Raw genomic sequence first — 18,045 nt, forward strand, 5'->3', positions numbered from 1 at the left:
AAACTCAGCTCCTTTCCTCTGAAGCAGGGGACGTCTCTATGCCACGCTGGGGCCCAACTGGCGCGTTCCAGTCCGGAATTCTCCCAGAACCCGGAGCTGCGTCTACAGGTACTCATTTACTCATCTGATCATGTACTTGACAAGTAGTTCCAGGGCGCTTGCTGGGCGCCAGGCGCTGTGTTCAAGGCTGCCGACGAGACGGATACAGCCTCTGCCTCGGTCCATGGGGCTGAGAGAGAAATGGAATAGAAAATCATGGGTGCCGCTGGTCCAGAGAGGAGGCTAACCTGGAGAAAAGACTGGAAGAGTGATAGGAACTAGCCAGATAAAGGGAAGGGAGGCGTTGGGGTAAGAAGACCCACAGCCTAAGGATAGTCCATGGGGCCAGGAGGCAGGAGGAGCAGGGTGGTTCCAGGAGTGAAGGAGAGTCCAGGTTGTAAGAAGTGAGAGACGGGAGAGGGCGCCAGGTGAGGCCAGAGAGGTGGACCAGAGCCAGGTCCAGCAGGCGGTGAGGAGGGTGGTCGCAGAGGCTCTGGAGGGGTTGCATGAGGGAGGGGGATGGAAGGGGTGAGGGATGGAGAGGGAAGGGAGTGGCGGGACCCAGGTCATCCTGGCTGCGGTGTGCAGAGCGCATGGAAGTCAAGAGTGGACGCAGGGAGGCCAGAGGAGAGGGTCGGGAAGTTGCTCAAAGGATGACCAAGTTCTGCTGTAAGGTGGGGGGTGGGGTGGCTGAGCTGGGCAGTCCTGCATATTTAGGGCATGAGATCAGTGATTCTGGGATGCCGAGGGATAGCAGCTTGGCTTCGGTGGGGCGTTGAAGGAGGTGCCATCCAGGGAGCCAGGGAGCCGAAGCCAGGGCTTCGGAGGGAGGCCTGGACCGGCGCCGCACTGGCCCTCCTCACCTGCAGGTGGCGCCCTAATCCCCATGGCAGAGGGGGGAGAGAGGCGTCCTGAGGCAAAGGTGCGGGGCATGGGGTTTGGGGTCCCCCCATCCCCTTCCCTCCTACTTCCCCACTGCTCCTCCCAAGCTCCTGCCAACACAAGGAGGAGCGGGTGCTGCACGGTCCCAAGATCCGCAGCGGGAGAGGAAGCAGGATGCGGTGTGGGTGACGCTAGGAGCTGGGTTACAGGGAGCGAGCGTGGTCCCCAAGCCTAGAGCTGCTCAGCGCTCAGAAAGACAAGGGCGAGGCACGTTCCGAGCTGTGGGCAAGCCCAGAGCCATCTTCCTTCAGGCTCTCTGTGGCCACAGAGCCCTCCCTCCCGGGCCTGGCCCAGCCCTGTTGAGTTCTCAGTCTGTGGTGGCATCCTGGACCTGGCAGTGGGGGGCCTGTTGGCCCCATGGGTGAGAGGGTGCCTGACCCCAGCTCCTCTGGGTGATGTCTGACCCATGTTCTCCCCCCACTGCCCAGCCCCACCGGTCCATGTATCTGTACACTGGGGAGCTCTGCGGCGGCCCCTACCATGGAGGGGCCTCTGAGAAGGAAAACTCTGCTCAAGGAGGGACGGAAGCCCGCGGTGAGTGCAGAGGGGAGGGAGGGCGTGGGTTCCAGAGACAGGCCAACCAGGGTCCCAGCCCTGGCTACGCCACAGGGTGGGCAGGGCCTCAGTTTCCACATCTGTAAATTGGAATAAAATAGTCCCTACCTCCTGGAGGACTGGGCAGGAAGGTCACGTGTGTGGCCCTGCACAGAGCGAGCAGGCAGTGGACGTTGCCGTGTGATTATCTTGAGGGCAGGTGGAAGCCTGGAGGCCCCGGGAGTCAGGGTGGATGCTGTGCCTGAGATGGTCAGCACGGCCTGGGAAGTGCAGATCCCCTCCCCGCTCAGCACCATCATGAAACATGTGGTGGGAAGGACAGGGACCAGGGATCAAGAGGCCTCTCAGGCTCCAGCACTAGCCGCCAGGTGCCAAACCCAGAGACCCCTGGCTCCATGACCCCTCAGCCCCTTGCAAAGGCCTCTTTTTTCATTCTTTGGGACACCCATGACTGGCTGCCCACAAACCTGCCTGTGAGCTGAGTCTCCAGGCTTCGTCTGCCAGTGTCCACTCTGGCCTCCCTCTCCGTCTCTGGTTGCTGTTTGCCTTCATCCACTGCCCATGAGGCCACTTGGAGATGCCCCCTCCCACTGATGCCCAGTGTGAAGATGCCAGGCCCGTAGTCTGGGGTCCGGTCTAAAAGCTCCCCATTTTCGGGTTCCAGGCAGTTCTCGGATGAGGAGAAGCATCTTCACCCCAGCCCTGGGCCACTCTCTGCCCCTGGACTCAGTGTCACGCAGCACCCTGCAACGTGAGGCCCTGTACCTGGTCTGCTGTACAGACCTGCTTGCCACCCTTGTGTACCTACATCCAGGCCCCAGTCATCCTGAAGCCAGAGCGAGACAATATCCTAAAAGCACTGTTGTCCCAAATGCTGGTTGGCCCACTGGTAAAGCGATGAAGGCAGTCCAGGGGGTCCTGACCCATAGTTTTGAACAGAATAGACTGGAAAATGTTGGAGTTTCTTACACATAATAAAGACGAGTATGGTTTCATGAAGCTTCTTTTGGTCAACACACAACACCATGCTTGTGTGTCGTACACACCTGGCGGGGGTGTCATCAAAAAGGTCTGAAAGCCACTGCTTTCATCATCTGAGACAACGCAGCACCCCGGCCCCTACCAGTGTGAAGAGGAGCCCCCCAGGCTGTGATGCAGGGCAGTCTGCTGAACCTCTGTCTTTCCGCGATGGGATATTTGCTTCGCTTTTGCAGAACTGGCTTTTCCAAACCAATGAGTGGAGCCCCAAACCGGGGATTCCAGGCCTTATGCCTAGAGAAACAAAAGCTACACCAGCAGTTTGGCCCTGCTGGGCATCACCCCTTCTAGCCATAAATGCTTTCGAGGTGCTGCCATTCACCCTCAGCCAAGAGTGCCCATCACAGACGTTCCAGTTCTTCCACGCTGTGGTTTCCACTTGTCCATTTTTCCCCAGGACGTTCTTGGGTTCAGGTCACCCAAACTCACAGAAGTTATGCCTTGGCACTAAACATGGTGGGAAAAGGAAGGGCTCTGGGAGGAAAGGAGCCAGGGAGGGGAGGCAGGGCTGGGGCTGACGATCTGCTGAGGAGTCTCGCTGGCTGCTCGGGGCCCTGGAGGCGTGGCACCGAGGGGTGGAGGGCAGGGAAAAGAGGAGGCCTACACTGGCCCCGCTCAGAAGAAGGGGCCACCCTTCCGCCCATGTGCCTGCGTCTCTAATCAGGCAGCCTGGGGACTCCACCCCTGCCACTTGCGACATTGTCACTCTGCCTCCCCTTCCTCCCTAGCTGTCTTCATGGACCAGGTACTGGGTCATACTCTCAGGATCCACCCTCCTGTACTACGGAGCCAAGTCCTTGCGGGGCACAGACAGAAAACATGTACGTTCCATGAAAGAACTCCCTGTGCTGGGCCTTCATGTAGTGTGAACTGCAAGGGGTGTGGGGGGAAGGTGGGGAAAGGTGGTGGGGATGGGAGGGAAGCTTGCCTGGCCCAGGTGGGCCTTCCTAGGGGAGTGGAAGGCACAGGCCTCCCAGCTATGCTGTTGTTCCCCTGCAGTATAAATCCACACCTGGTAAGAAGGTCTCCGTCGTGGGCTGGATGGTGCAGCTGCCCGACGACCCTGAGCACCCGGACATATTCCAGCTGAATAACCCCGACAAAGGTAGGTGGCAGGCCAGAGCTGGTGCCTGTAGCCTCTCTCTGCCTTGTTCCTTCTGCGGCTAAATGTGCGTTTTGAAATGCACAAAAGTAGGAACTTTTGAGGCTGCTGCTTTCCCTTCACGTTAGGTACTGATGTTCACAGGGTCCCCTTAGTCCCTAAAAGCTGCTTAGACCGTGGTGGGCGTGTCCAATGAGCAGTGCGCATGGCAAGTGGCTGCAGGAATCCTTTTCACCTGTGGCTGCTGGGGCCCATCTCACCTGGAGCTGTGGCTTTGGGGTCTTGGAATAAATAGCATCGTGCTGGATGAGGCAGTGACTTTGAAGCTGGAGGAGTCTGTTTTATCTTATGCATTTGACACATTATTCTGAGAAGGATCCATGGGCTTCACCAGAGCCCAAGACACCATGGCAGGGAAAATGGTTGAGAGAGATGGGGGCGGGAGGGGCACAGAAGCCTCCTGATCCACGCGCCCCGACCTTGGCTGCTCCTGACCTTCCCCAAGGCAGTCACCCAGGTTCCCGCTTATCTTCACACCATGGGCAGACCCTCCCATGTGACCTTCCTCTCAACCAGTGGCCTTTCCACCACCAGGCAATGTTTACAAGTTCCAGACTGGCTCCCGGTTCCATGCAATCCTGTGGCACAAGCATTTGGATGATGCATGTAAAAGCAACAGGCCTCAGGTAAAGTCACCAAACTCCTGCTTGTCACCTGAAATACCCTCTCCCACCCTCGGGCAAGGGTCCACAGAAAACACACCTTCCTCCTTCCCCCAGAGACTATCAGCGAGGCTCCCAGGGACTCTCTTTTGATCAGCTTTTCCCCATAAGACAGGGCACCCCCCATCTGGCTTACAACTAAGCCCAGCTTCAGACTAGAACTTTGAACCTGTCTCCCGTGTCTTTGCTACTAAAGGAAACACCACAGAAACATCCCATCAGAGACAGGTGACAGGTGGGGTACTGCCCCATGGCTCAGGCTACAGCATCTATTGAGGTCATCCCCCTGAAAGTTGATTTTTGGGCATCCTCCAACCTGACCAAAGGGTCTCCCTGCCCCCCACAGCCCTTAGGAATAAGGATAATAGCTAACTTGTTGAGAGCCAACCATGGCTGTTGGTGAGTGGGGCTCCCCACTCCTTGGCATATTTGAACCAATGGGACTGCTGGTTTGCCAGGCCCTGGCTTGAGGCTCGCTCCCACCCCGATGCCACCGCTCCCAGGACCAGGCTTGAGGCGAGATGCTTTACGTGTAGGAATTGGCCGAATCCTCCCAGCATCCCTGTGGGGTAGGTTCCCGAATTGTCCCCGTTTTATGCTGAGGTCACTGAGGCTCACAAAGTGGTAGACCCTGGTTTAGGGCCCCCTGGTGAGTGAGGTCTCACCCCCTCCTGCCTGACAGCACAGTCTAGACCGGCCACCCCTGAGCTCTTCCACCACAGGCATCCCCAGGGCCCCTGACTTGCTCAGCCTCCTGCCATCGAGCTAGAGGCCTGGAAGCAGAGACTCCGCTGTCCAGGCTTGTGAGAGAGGTGGCCGCCCAACCCTCACACCAGCCCAGGCAGTGTGTGGGCCTCTGGGACCAGAACCAACGCTCCCGGCCCTGAACTTCCCTGACCTGTTCCCCAGGATGAGCTGGAAGAGGGTGGGGGTGGAGGAGCTTGGTCCCTCTCCTCTGTCTAGAGAGCCAGCATCGGAGCTGGACTAGAGGGAGGCAGCTTTGAGGAGGAGGATGGTGGTGCGGAGGCCACACCAGACGTGTGGGGCCAGGAGGGCCAGGGCTTCCGTGGTGCTGGTCGCAGCTCAGTCACAGACTTCTCAGCCCCCAGGGTGGTTCTCACGAAGCAGAGGGAGGTCTCTAGTGGCATGTCCCGTGATTCTGTGTTCAGTGTGGGCTCATTCAGGATTTTCATCTGTAACATAGATGTGGACATGTATGACAAGCTGATCAAATTAGACATGATAAGAAGCTCGACGGCAGAATTAGCAGAAAGTCCTCGACAAACTAAAACAGGAGGGCAAGACTGACACAGGGATAAACTTGAGCCCCCACAGGGAAACTCAAGATAAATTGCGTTTGACACGACTGAGCGACTTCACTTTCACTTTTCACTTTCATGCATTGGAGAAGGAAATGGCAACCCACTCCAGTGTTCTTGCCTGGAGATTCCCAGGGACGGGGGAGCCTGGTGGGCTGCCGTCTAAGGGGTCGCTCGGAGTCGGACATGACTAAAGCGCCGTAGCAGCAGCAGCACTCACTTGCTAGGAATTTGACCCTGGGCACATGCTCACACATACACACACAGGCTTGTGGTCAGAGTGTTCACTGCAGCATTGTCCTTAATAGAAAGAGAGAAAGAAAAGCCACTGGAAACCTTGCTGACCCTCAGTATGTCCCTACTGTGCAGCCCCTGATGTGTGTGTGATTACCTAAAAGCTGCTGCAAGTCACAAGTGAGAAAGCTTAAGTGTAAAAATGCATGTCAGGATGATCTCATTTGTATTAAAACACACATGCATATTTATCCTATGCATGGTGGTGCACGTAACGTTAGTGAAAGAGCATACAGGAGACTACACTTTTGAGGTTTCTAGAGCATGTTTCTCACATTAAGCAAATGTAACTGCCCGTCCCCGTGATGAGGAGACCAGGGTCCTGGGTTGACAGTCACCTCAAGGTGATAAACAAAGTGCCACCTCAGATCCCCTTAGGAGAGGAAGAGCCTCCTGCCTCCCTCTGCTCTGGTCACACAGTGCCTGCAGGGCCCCTCCTTGGCTCTGAGGGCACGGCGCCTGGAGCTCACCTGTACCCAGGTGGCCCCAAGGAGTGACAAGAACTGAAGCCCTGAAGTGGGCCCCACAGTCGGTGGGGCGGAGAGAGAGGCAGGCCCTTCCTCGGTGTCTGCCCCACGAAGACAGTCGTGGCTCTGAGGAGATGGGCAGTCAGGAGCGGGATGGTTGCCCTGAACAAGAGCCTGTGTCCTGATCTGGGGGCTGGGGGGCAGCCTGAGGGAGGCAGCAGCCCCGCAGCGGGTAGCTGGGACCTGGGTCAAACCCACTTAGCAGGGGAGGTGTTTTGTGTGCAGGACAAATGGATTGCCTACCACGTCTGGCAAGTGCTGTCTTCCCGCAGCAAGGTTTTGCAACATTGAAGTATTTTTGTCCAGTTTTTAGACCTAAGGGAGAAGGTCTTCTATTTTTTAATACTTTTTATCTCTAGTTTACTTTCAACCAAATATTCCTGCTGTCTGCTGTATGTAATAAAAATGGCAACATCTAAATATTCCACAGCAGGGGATTACTGAAACAAGCCACAATACCTGCCTGCGATGGCATGCGAAGGGGCTGCAGAGAAGGGTGATACAGAAATGCATCTTCTCCCGTTGAAACTCTCAGTGCCTGAATGACTTTTTTGTGGAATTGCATTTCTTAAAATCGTCTGTGGTAATAGGGAATATGTGCGTTCGTGCGTGTGTGTGCTAAGTCACTTCAGTCGTGTCCAACTCTTTGTAACCCTATGGACTGTAGCCGGCCAGGCTCCTCTGTCCACGGGATTCTCCAGGCAAGAATACTGGATTGGGTTACCATGCCCTCCTCCAGGCGATCTTCCTGACCCAGGGATCAAACCCTCATCCACGTCTCCTGCATTGCAGGTGGATTCTTTATCGCTGAGCCACTGGGGAAGCCCAGTAGCGAGTACGCTTAAACTTACTGATGGCATGTATATAAGGTGTAAACCACAGCGATAAAGCAAATAACCATGTGCCCCGACCCAGCCTAATGGCAAGACTTCCCAGGCCTCAGAACACCTCCCTACCAGGGGGGTCTTCCAAGTTCTCTCTCTCCCACCCACTTGCACCCCATAACCGCATTCCTGATTTGTTTGTTTACTGTTGCTGTAAAGCATTGGCACTCGTATTTGATTGCTTTATGCGTTATCTGGGGCGCACTTTTAATTTTTTTTAATGTTCACTATTCATTCATTGATTCATGTGTTTATTTGGCTGTGTCAGGTCTTAGTTGCAGCACGCGGGATCTTTCGTTGCCGCGCACAGACTCTAGTTGTGTTGCGTGGCTCAGTAGTTGCAGCACACAGGCTTAGCTGCCCCGAAGCCTGTGAGATCTTAGTTCCCCGGCCAGGGATTGAACCCATGTCCCCTGCATTGCAAGGCGGATTCTTCACAGAGCTCTTACTGCATAGCTTCTTCTGTGACTTGCTTTTCTCCTACAGTATGATCCTAGGATTCCTCCGTGTCAGTGTGTAGCTGTGATTCGTTTGTTTGTAATTTCTTATCACTTCTCCTGTCCGTGATCCCAAGAAGGATTTCCTGCTTCTTGCTATTTTGAACAGTGTTGCCACGACCATTCTTTTAACTGTCTCCTGGTGCAAGGAGATGCATTTTTTCCAATTCATCATTTTGACCAAATTGACACCAAGATGGATTTGTTTCTGATGAAATTGCTTCTCATCAAATTTCCTGGAACCCCATGGCCATGCTGGGGAGGAGGCCTGGGGCTGGAGGCATGTCAGCAGCTTTGAAGGGAAGGAGAAGCACCGTGATCTAGGGGCTGAGGGTCCCCCAGTAAAGGGAGCTGGGATCTGGTCCTGGGGACACAGCATGGGAAGGTCTTGTGGTTCCTGACATCCCCAAACTTCCTCCTTCTGCTTGTGCTTCTACTTGCCAACTCCTACTATCCGCTAACCACCCCTCTTCTCTCCAGAGGCATGGGCTTACCCTACAGGCTCAGTCACCTCCTCCTGCAAATGCACTTGTGCTTTGACCCAAGGATAGTGGTTGAGAGCGTGGGTGGTGATGTCACAGCCCTGTCACTCACCCGCTGTGTCCTTCACCTCCTTAAGCCTCAGTTTCCTCATCTTTATAATGGGAATAATTCCAGTACTTGCCTCCTGGGGTTGTTGTGAGGACACAGGACACAATACTGATGGGGTTCTCAGAGCCCTTCCTGGCACATGGTGGCCCCTTAACATATGGCGGCTGTTACTATTGCTGTGTCCTCTCCCCATCCCCACCCACTCATTCACAGACTGACTGGGAGAGGCCTGAACCCTTCCCTTAGGGACCCCTCCACCACCCCCAAGCCCCAGCCCCTTCCAAAAGGTCGGAACTTTGACAAGAGACTGAGCTTTCTCTTCTAGGTACCTGCAAACCTTATGTCATTTGAATAAGTCTCTGCAGGACTTGGCGTGACTTCGGAGGCCTCTGGGAGCCCAGCCTGGGACTGGTGGCCAAGCGCACATCGGGGCACAGGCCGCTGGCGGGGTGCTGGGAGAGTCAGACCTGGACTTGAGGGGACACGGCCTCACAGTCCGGAGGGCTCTGCCGGTGTGGGGTCCACCTGCCGATCCCCAGCCATCCTCATGCCCCTCATTCTGCAGCACCACCTCGCAGGGCCTTGATCGGTCCGCAGACTGTACACCCTGCCTGCCCGCCTGCCCAGCCTGGGCCCGTGTCTGTCCACCAGCTGCTGCTGCGACCAGAGAGCACCCGGCCCACGTTGGGTCCCCAGGGCTTTCTCCTGCACAAAGAGTGGACGGCGACCCCCGTGTGAGGGCCAGAGGGACAAGACAGGCTGGGGACTGGCTCTTTTCACCCCAGCGCGTGGGGTCGCTTGCCCACAGGGCTGCCTCAGATTTTGTATACCCGAAGCGTCCTCTGCGTGTGCGTGCCGTGTCTGTGTGCGTGCAAGCGAGCGAGCGTGGACTATCCGAGAAACATGCATTTTGGCACAAGACTCATGACATCACACACTTCATTCTCTCTGAGGCCCTGCTTTCACCTTAAGCGATAGACTCATCCACCGAGGAAGGTCAGAGTGAGAGCCCAGTTTCCTCCTGTGTTAAGGGTCCCTCGCATTCTTTTACTGTAAACAAACAATGCCTTAAATTGTGTCTTGTTTTCTGTTCCTATGGGTGCTATTCATCCGGAAGGCCTGCTCCCTGGGCCCGCAGGCCCTCCCAGGCCTTGTTGCGGTCGGCTCTTCTGAGATAGGACCCGGCTTCGGAACCATGGACTGGGCCAGCCGCTGGCCTGCTTGCTTCCTCCCAGCCCCCTCCCGCAGGGTCTGAAGGCGCCCCCCCACCCCCACTTGCTCCTCCCCCCTCCCCCACCCTGCCCTGTGCCAGCATGGGAGCCGCTTTCTGCCAGCTTCTCGAAGCCAGCTGTGCGCGGTGACCTGACCCGCTGCACGGAAGCTACTCTGCACCAACCTCTCCCCACAGGGCCAGGCTTTCGCTCCCCACCTCCTCATCTCTCTGCCTCCACTGCCAGGGCGGGGCCTCTGGGATTCCTGATTACACTGGGGAGCCTGAGTGACACTGAGGCCTTAAGCTCCCCGATTCTTGCCCCCAGACACAGTCACCAGCAAATTCTCCATCATCCAAGTCCAAGGGCACAACAGTTGATGACCATGGTGACGAGAGAACAAAGCCCCGGGGAGCAGACAGTCAGAGCTCTGGTTTTGGCTGAGAGCTCTTCAGGTGAACAACATCCTTCACCTGTCACTCCTTGTCATGTTTTTAAGTGACTTACTTTGCACAAATACATTTTTATTTAAAGTCATGAACAAAGATTAGCTTTATTTATGGTAGCTTTATCACTGTAGCTTCTCCTCTCAGCCCTTTTCTGCCCTCTCCCCTCCCCTCTTCCTCCTCCTCTTTCCCTCTCTCTTTTTTCTAATCTGGGTGTCCTGATTCTGAGAAGGAAACCTGAATGATTTTTTGAAAGAGACTGGATTTTTGGGTCCTTGTCACTCTCGTGGTTTCAGAGCTCACACTGATCAGACAGCAAACTACTCTTAAAAGAGTTTCTGGGCAAGATGCTTCAAAACAACACCTTAACCACTAAATGTAATAGGTTGATTTAAAAACTGCCAAAGAACCCACCCCTGTATTTTGATCAAAAGGTGACCACTTTACCGAAAATTCAGATGAATTAGTGAGGAAAGTGATTGTCATCGGGGTCTTATTTTGTGATGGCACCTTACTGTGCTCAGTAACTAACTTCCTTTGGAACAAGGTCTAGAATACTTTGGTGGTGGGAGAAACACCCAATGGGGAAGTTGAGGCCATCAAACCTTGTCCATCAGTGTTTCGCACACCCTCCCACAGCTGGGGTCAGATGCATGCACCTAATTCATACCAACAACTACTCAAACTAGCATCTGGAGTCTGAATGAACACACCAGACACCCCAACACCTCTCACCAGAACCATGCAGTGTTAATGCTTTAACCGATTGTCTCTGATTCTACCTGCTAATTTTTTTTTAAAGTCTAAAGTTTGAACTACTTTCCTTGAGTTTCTGTACTCCTCAAACTGTCCTGGTTTTTCCATCATGAGATGTCATAGAAGCCAATCCAAAAACCTTTAAATTTCAGGCTCCACTAAATCAGATCATTCCCTGCCCTTTCCAGATTTTCTTTATCTTTCACAAATGTTTTCTTCTGAGCTCAATTTTGAAATAGCACAATTGCAGTTCTTATCAAAGTGTTTAGTCTTCTCACTAGTTGAAATTGATCCCATGTCCCCTCCTGGAAACATTCTTGGCTTGGACTCTCCATAGAACTGGTAAGAACCTTGAACTTACCAGAAGAGTCCTGCGGATGAAGCTATAAGGCTCCTGGCTCTCCCAGCAGGGGCTCAGGGCCACGCTTGCTGTCTTCCTAACATTGGTTTGTCCTTCACGCCACCAGTCTTAGCAAGCCAGGCCAGAGGGAGGGCTAGGCACAAACCCCAAAGGGGAAAGTCCCCAGGTGGGTTCTCACCCTGGAAGGAAGCATTCCTGGGTCTTGCTCTCTGACTCACCATTGTGCACAAGTGTCTGTGAAAACACTGAAGGTGGTGTCTCTTGCATGCGTATGTTGCATCTTTTTTTTTTTAAGCAAAGAAATCATGGCACCCCTGAATGAAAGTTCTAGAGTGCTGTCTACGAACCATGGAGTAGATGGCTAGTATCATCATGTTGCCATGCAAATGGCTCACTCACCTCTCCCCAGGAGTAATTTTTACTCCTCTCCGTCAAACGCATTCTGTAACTCAAGGTCAACCAAGTGCATTCTGACAACTGAAAGTTTGTGGAGGACAGATTTGGTGGAAAGCTGTAGAAATTTTGATCTGAGTGTGCCCAGTGGGACAGTGCAGCCTGCCTCCCTTCCCTGGAGAAGCCAGTTCGTCACCCAGTCCCCTGTGGACCCTGAACAGAAGGCATTGAAGGGGTTCTGCTTATGAAAGAGCCCACTCTCTCTTGCCAACTGAATTTATAAAGTTTTTGTTTTCCCTTACCAGTGTGGCCAGTATTTCTTTCATTGTCTTCCTCCCACCTTCCAAGCCCAAGAAGTGCGTCTTTTAGGATGCCATTTGACAGGTGGAAGATGGTTCACGAAGCAGGAAGCCCTTACAAGCAAGCTCTGCTTTCATTCCACAGGTGGAGAGTCTAGAGTTCTGGACCCACATTACTGATGCTGAGAATCAGGTGAACAGTGCTGAAAACACAGCCTGACTTACCTATTGTGACTTGGTAAATCACTTTAATCAGTCCCACATCATTCTGACATGTTGGGTAATTTCACGTTTTAAAGAGAAAAAAAAAAAAAAAACTACAAGAGTCCTTTTAAATAACAGACCCTCTGTGTAAAGCCACCCATTTGTCCATCAATTATCATCTCTAGTGAGTGCTTCCTGTGTGCCAGACTCTTCCCTAGGATCGAAGTGCCCGAGAACAAGATAAACCTAAGCCCTGCCCTCATGGAGCTGACCTCTCAACGAACAAATAGTCCTCACCACTCCATTTCCTCTCTCCCAGTAAGATCCTGGCTCCCCACCCCCCACAACCCCCACCCAGCACTGGGTAGAAACCCTGTGTGGATTCCTCCAGAAAGGCTTCGAAAGGCTCAACAGATTGAATAGTCTTCAATTTGCGAGTCCAGTTACTGTCCGAGTGGCCGGTTGGCACAGGACAGCCAGGCACAGAGCTATGGCTGGACACAGTCAGGATTCCGAGGTGGAACGAGAGAGTCACATCAGAACGCTTACAGTATTTACTTCAGAAGTTCTTTGGTTTTAATTTCAATGTTAAATACAAGTACAGCTTGAGCGAGAGCTGCTTTCCCTTGGGTGTCGAGAACTTGTCCCACGGACCACCTCACCACTGGTGCTGCACAAATGTGTGTGCGCCACGGGCAGCCCCCAGCCCCCTGCTCGCAGCAGCAACGATGGAGCATCTGTGAGTTCTGTAATCACTCATCTCTTTATCCGTTTCTGAATGACTGTGACCATTCAGTAACAATAGTGATTAATTTAGTGTGGTAAAATCTTCAATAAATTTTGTGCCAAAATGCATGGTTTTTCACTTAGCATTCAAAATGTTGCATAGAGAGTAGTTTTCAATTTCTTACATATTCCTCCAAGTAAGTTGAAAATCAATTTTTACATTTCAATTCATTTCTTGTTCAATCTGTTGCACTCTCCCGAGCTGTCTTTTTTTTCCAGCAGACCCCCCTTGCATGCAGTTGTGTAAGGACTTTCCCTAATTCTTGTGAATTGTCTCACCCGCAGTAACCACTGAACATCAGCCCTCTGTGGGATTCTTTAGATTTTTGGTGAAGTATTTTGTTACCTCAGTCTTGTATCAAGTCGCTGTGTTTTTCAGCTTGTTACGCGGATAATAATTGTTTCACTAATTAAGTACTTTAGTGTATAAACATTTTTGTTTACTTTGAAATTAAATGTGTTTTCCAATGAATATTGCTCAGTTTTTTAAAGTCATGTGCATTCCTTTAGCCAACAGTTGCTGTGCCAGACAGACGTGAAGAAGGTATGGGCACTCAGATAAGAGATTACTAGAACATGAATGACATACAGGAGCAGTGCCCTCAGGGAGGGGCAGAGTTAGTGCTGTTGCCACTCGGGGGCAGGACACACAGAATTGCGGCAAGCCTTAGAGAGAGGGCAGTGCCATTTGCAGATTCATTTCAGAGATAGCTGAACACGTGGTGGGCAGGAAAGGTGGGAAGATGCAAGAGGAGAAGGAAAAGGACAAGGTTGGGGAGGCAGGCAACCCAGTATCGCTGAGTCAAGGATTTGGGGGTGTTATGGGCTCCAAGACTGAAAAAGTATGTTGGAGGAAGTTCATGATGCTGCACGAAACCCAGAAACCCACTCTCACTTTGCTTAAAAGGAAAGTGGGGTAAGGGAGACTGTCTTACAAGGATTGTCTCATAGGAAACCTGAGGGGAGGACCAAGTTGGAGTCTCAAGGGGCAGGAAAGAGAAATGGGAAGTCCCTACATTTTGTCCTCTCCCCTGCATTCTCCAGACTGACTTCTCTGCTGGAATATGCGGCAGTGAAGGAGTCCAGACCTGGGAAAGCACCATGAAGTTGTTGAGAGAGTGTGCACCAGGGGGTAACGTGATCCAAGCTGATTGTGGGGACCCCTGGCCCCACCTGCCGCAGTTTCCCAGCTAGCGTCTTCCAAGTTCACGCTTCCCACACACACACTCCTCAGCGTCTGCTCCACCAGTTCTTGGCCAGCATGACCACACCTTCCTCACTATGACATGCCCCCCTGACTGAGGGTCCCTAGTTCACCTCCTCCTCACTACTTATGTGGTACGATGACCGCCAGCTTTACCCGGATAGGGTCGCTGCCCTCAGATGAAGGACATTGTTCGAGGGCTCTGAGATGGATGCATCTGACAGTGCAGGAAACTAAGTCAAGACTTGAGCCCACAACTGGTAGCCTGCAAAACTCCAGCCCCTCGGCCTCACTGCGACAGGCAGGCAGGCAGGCGTCACAAATGCCACCTGCAGACAAGCAGTACTCTTTTTTTGATGGATGGCGAGATCCGCGAGCTAACGCAGACGGTAAAGTAGAATCCCTATTGAGCTTCGATTTGGTACCCAGAAATGTAACCAGCCAGCCAGGACCTGGGTACCCGCGGAGGTGAGGAGGAGTAGGCGGGGGTGTGGGCGGGGCCTTAGGGCTGGGTTGAGGCGGGCCCAGAGCTTGATTTGGGAGACCTCAGTCCCGGGCTGGGGAGGTGGGGTTGGAGGTGGAGGGTGCTGGAAGAGAAAAGGCAAGGCCTTGCCTATGGGTGGGACACGGGGAAAGGCGGCCCTCGGGGGGACGGCGCTATATTAGAAAGAGCTGAGAGGTTCTTGGACGTGGAGGGAAGACTCTAAGGAGCAGATTTTTGGGGGTGAGGGCAGAGGCCTCGACCAAGAGCTCAGTAGTGGGAAGGTAGGTGTGTGGGGCCTGGGTCTGTGCTGAGGGCCACCGAGCGGGAGCAGCGAGGCCACGGACCGTACGGAGTTGGGGACGGCATGGCAATGTTGGGCTCGTGGGCCTAGACGAGGTGCTGACAGCCTGCCTCGCGAACCCCGCGGGATTCTGTGCGGGAGGGGCGTGACTGGAGCGCGGGGCGGAGCTGGGGTGGGCCTGGACCCTGCAGACAGTCGCTGAGTGGGCGGGGGCTGCAGCTCGGGGCGGGGTTGGGCGGGGTCTGAAGCGGCTGAGGGGCAGAGAATGGGCGGGACTCAGTCTCGGGGCGGGGCAGGGGCGGGGCCTAGACCCACCCCCACCCCCACCCCAATCGAGGGGCGCGGACTGGACTGAAGTTTGGGGCGGGGCCTAGGCCGGGCTGAGGCACGCGGGGCGGGGCGTGGGCTGCGGCGCGGTAGCCGAGCGGCCCGCCGAGCCCCGCCGAGGCCCGAGCCCACCCGAGTGCGCCCGAGCCCGCGGCCCCCGCCCGGGGCGATGGAGCCGGAGCCCGGCGGGGCGGCCGCTGCGCTCCTGCGGCAGAAGAGGGCGGCGCTGCGGCGCAGGGGGTGCAGCTTCGAGAGCCCCAGGTACAGCGGTCCGGGAGGGGTGAGGCCGGGAGGGGCGGAAGTGGGGAGCCAGCCACGTGGGGGGTGGCGGTCTGAGGGGACCGAGGGCCGCGAAGCCGCGGCTCGAGGAGGGGTCTCGGCGGGGGCTGGGTGAGTCTGAGGGGAATCCGGCAAGGAGCCTGAGCCCAGCGGCCGGGAATCGAGGGGGGCTGGGCCTCCCGAGCGGCAGGTGCGGGAGGGAGTCGCCTCAGAGAAGCGCCTGACGAGAATCCCATCCCGACGAGACGCCCCCAAAAGCGTCGGTCCCTTGGCAGGCCCCGAGCAAAGCCGTTGGCTGTATGCAGATTTCGGGCTGTCCGCCTCTTGTAAATGCTCAAGGACAAGGTCGGGAAATAGCCCCCCTAACGTCTAAGGGAGGAGGGTCTCCCTCCACCGGGGGAGTTCCTCTGCGCCGCCCCAGGACCCGGGCCAGCTCCAGCCTCCCCGCCTGGCCCCTCAGGTAAGCACACCTGCTGCCTCTGGGCCCCGCCCATCCTGGCCGTTGGCCCCGAAGTGCCCGACCCCTCTGACCCGCCGACGCCTTTCCTCTGCCAGGGCTGCCTTGCCCCTCTCGCCCGCGCCCCTGGGGAACTCGCCTGAGATGTTCGGGTCCTTCTCCCTGGAACCTTGCCCCGCTGACACGCGCTCCCCCGCCGGCCTCGGTGGCGCTCCGTCTGCCCGGCTAGATTCCTTCCCTCGGAGGGCATCTTCTTAACTTAGAGTGCCTTCTCTCCCGCTCTGACGTCGCTGAAGTGGGCCCTCCCGTTTTTTCAGTTTCTGGCCTCTTCTAGAATACTCTAGCAGCCCCCCAACTACACTTTTCTGTCTTTATTCTTCCACCTCTCTTTATTTTAAACAAAAAAAATTTCCCCCGTGGCTGCACCTGGCATTAGTTGCGACAAGCAGAATCTTCTGTCTTTAGTTGTAGCATGTTGGAATCTAGTCCCCGAACCAGGGATCGAACCCCCAGCGCTCTTGGATTGGCACCACCAGCGAAGTCCCTCTTCCACCTCTTCAATCCACATCCTCGCTGTCCGCTGGAAGAGCCTTACCACACTGTCCACTGCCCTTCCCATGCCTTACCCCTGCTCCCCACTCCTGAGAGTTCTCCATCCCCCAGGGCCTCCATCTGGGCTGGGGCAGAGAAAAGGGAGAAAGAAAGGAAGTGGGACTCTGGCCCTCCTGTAGAAGAAAAGCTAGGATAAAGAAACCAACAGGACCCTGAATATGAGATGCCAGGCTCTTGGGCACCTCACCTCACCCTTGGTGCTCCCACAATACTGGATAAGAGTGTCAATCTCCTGAGAACAGGGACTGTAGCTGTTCACTGCTCTGTCATCAGAGCCTGGCTCAAACCTAGCCCATCACAGACGTTTACTATCTGTTGAGTAAATAAATGCCTGACCAGCTGGTGATTCTTCCCCTATGCTGTGCTGTCTCTCATCTGTGCCTTGACTCATACCATGCTCTTAGAATAAATAGTCTTTTCTTTAGTCTTTGGGTAATGCCTTTCCCTCCTCCTCTGGGAAGTCTTCCCTGAACCCCAGGCTGAGCTCTGTGCTGTCTCAGCAGTCTACACATTGATCTACTATTCCACACATCACTGAGGATAATTACTGGGATATTACCTTTCCCTGAGCACGAGGCAGGTATGGTTTTTGCCCTTCTGATGCTTACACTCTTGCTGGAGCACGAAGGATGGGAAGTGTACCAAGAAATGAGGCTGAAGAGATGAGTCAAAAGCTGGATCCAGGCCTGCGGTAGAATGTTTAGAGCAGCTCTGTCCAATAGAACTTTCTGTGATGATGGAGGCATTCTATAATCTGTGCTGATTCTGTGGCCACTGGCCACCTGTGGCTATTGAGCACTTGAAATATGGCTAATCCAACTAAGGAAATGAATTTGAAATTTTATTTCACTTTAAATCTCCTTTGCCCATGGGATATCCCAGGCAAGAATACTGGAGTGGGTTGCCATTTCCTTCTCCAGGGGATCTTCCCGACCCAGGGATTGAACCTGGGTCTCCCGCATTGCAGGCAGATTCTTTACCATCTGAACCACCAGGGAGTCCATTTAAATAGCCACCTATGACTAATGTTTCCAATATTGGACAACACTGGTTTAGAAAGTTTCTCTCTTCCTTTGGAATCTCACTTTTACTCCTCCTTTGTCTTCATGACCTTATACCTGAAATGACTTCACAGCCTCCAGAGGTTTTTCCCTTTATTTAACACTCCATGATATTATCATATAAACCTTAGAAATAACAATTACCATTTTTCTGATTATAAAAATAATTTATTGGAGGACAATGTATTTAAGCCACGCTTTATTATTGTACATGCAGTTTATTATCAGTTTTTCACTTGTACTAAAGATGCATGGAATGCACATGCATTTGTCTGTATGTGAGTCTGTAAGAGGTTATCATCTTCAGAGAAATTCATAGCAGTGATGGAGATTATTGGACCCAAGAAAATGAAC

At 54.0% G+C, this 18,045-nt stretch overlaps 2 protein-coding genes across 14 annotated transcripts in view; both read left to right on the top strand.

Moving 5' to 3' along the window:
• The window catches only part of RALGPS1 (Ral GEF with PH domain and SH3 binding motif 1), a 297,598-nt gene extending 284,160 nt beyond the window's left edge, over positions 1-13,438 (top strand). For 5 of the 13 annotated variants that reach the window (XM_061433547.1, XM_061433548.1, XM_061433546.1 and 2 more), the window contains 6 exons: positions 25-108; positions 1,410-1,515; positions 3,303-3,395; positions 3,574-3,679; positions 4,271-4,362; positions 11,983-13,438. In XM_061433547.1, the coding sequence (XP_061289531.1) occupies positions 25-108; positions 1,410-1,515; positions 3,303-3,395; positions 3,574-3,679; positions 4,271-4,362; positions 11,983-12,156 (655 nt within the window). In that variant the 3' untranslated portion in view covers positions 12,157-13,438. The other 8 variants (XM_061433553.1, XM_061433559.1, XM_061433550.1 and 5 more) reach the window with 5 other exon arrangements.
• A 1,899-nt stretch (positions 13,439-15,337) lies between these two features.
• GARNL3 (GTPase activating Rap/RanGAP domain like 3) overlaps positions 15,338-18,045 on the top strand; it is a 166,175-nt gene continuing 163,467 nt past the window's right edge. Inside the window, exon 1 of the mRNA XM_061433539.1 lies at positions 15,338-15,543. Within this exon, the coding sequence (XP_061289523.1) occupies positions 15,452-15,543 (92 nt within the window). The 5' untranslated portion in view covers positions 15,338-15,451. The remainder of the gene's footprint in view (positions 15,544-18,045) is intronic.

Source organism: Bos javanicus, chromosome 11 (genome assembly GCF_032452875.1).
Source record: "Bos javanicus breed banteng chromosome 11, ARS-OSU_banteng_1.0, whole genome shotgun sequence".
Classification (NCBI taxonomy): domain Eukaryota; kingdom Metazoa; phylum Chordata; class Mammalia; order Artiodactyla; family Bovidae; genus Bos; species Bos javanicus.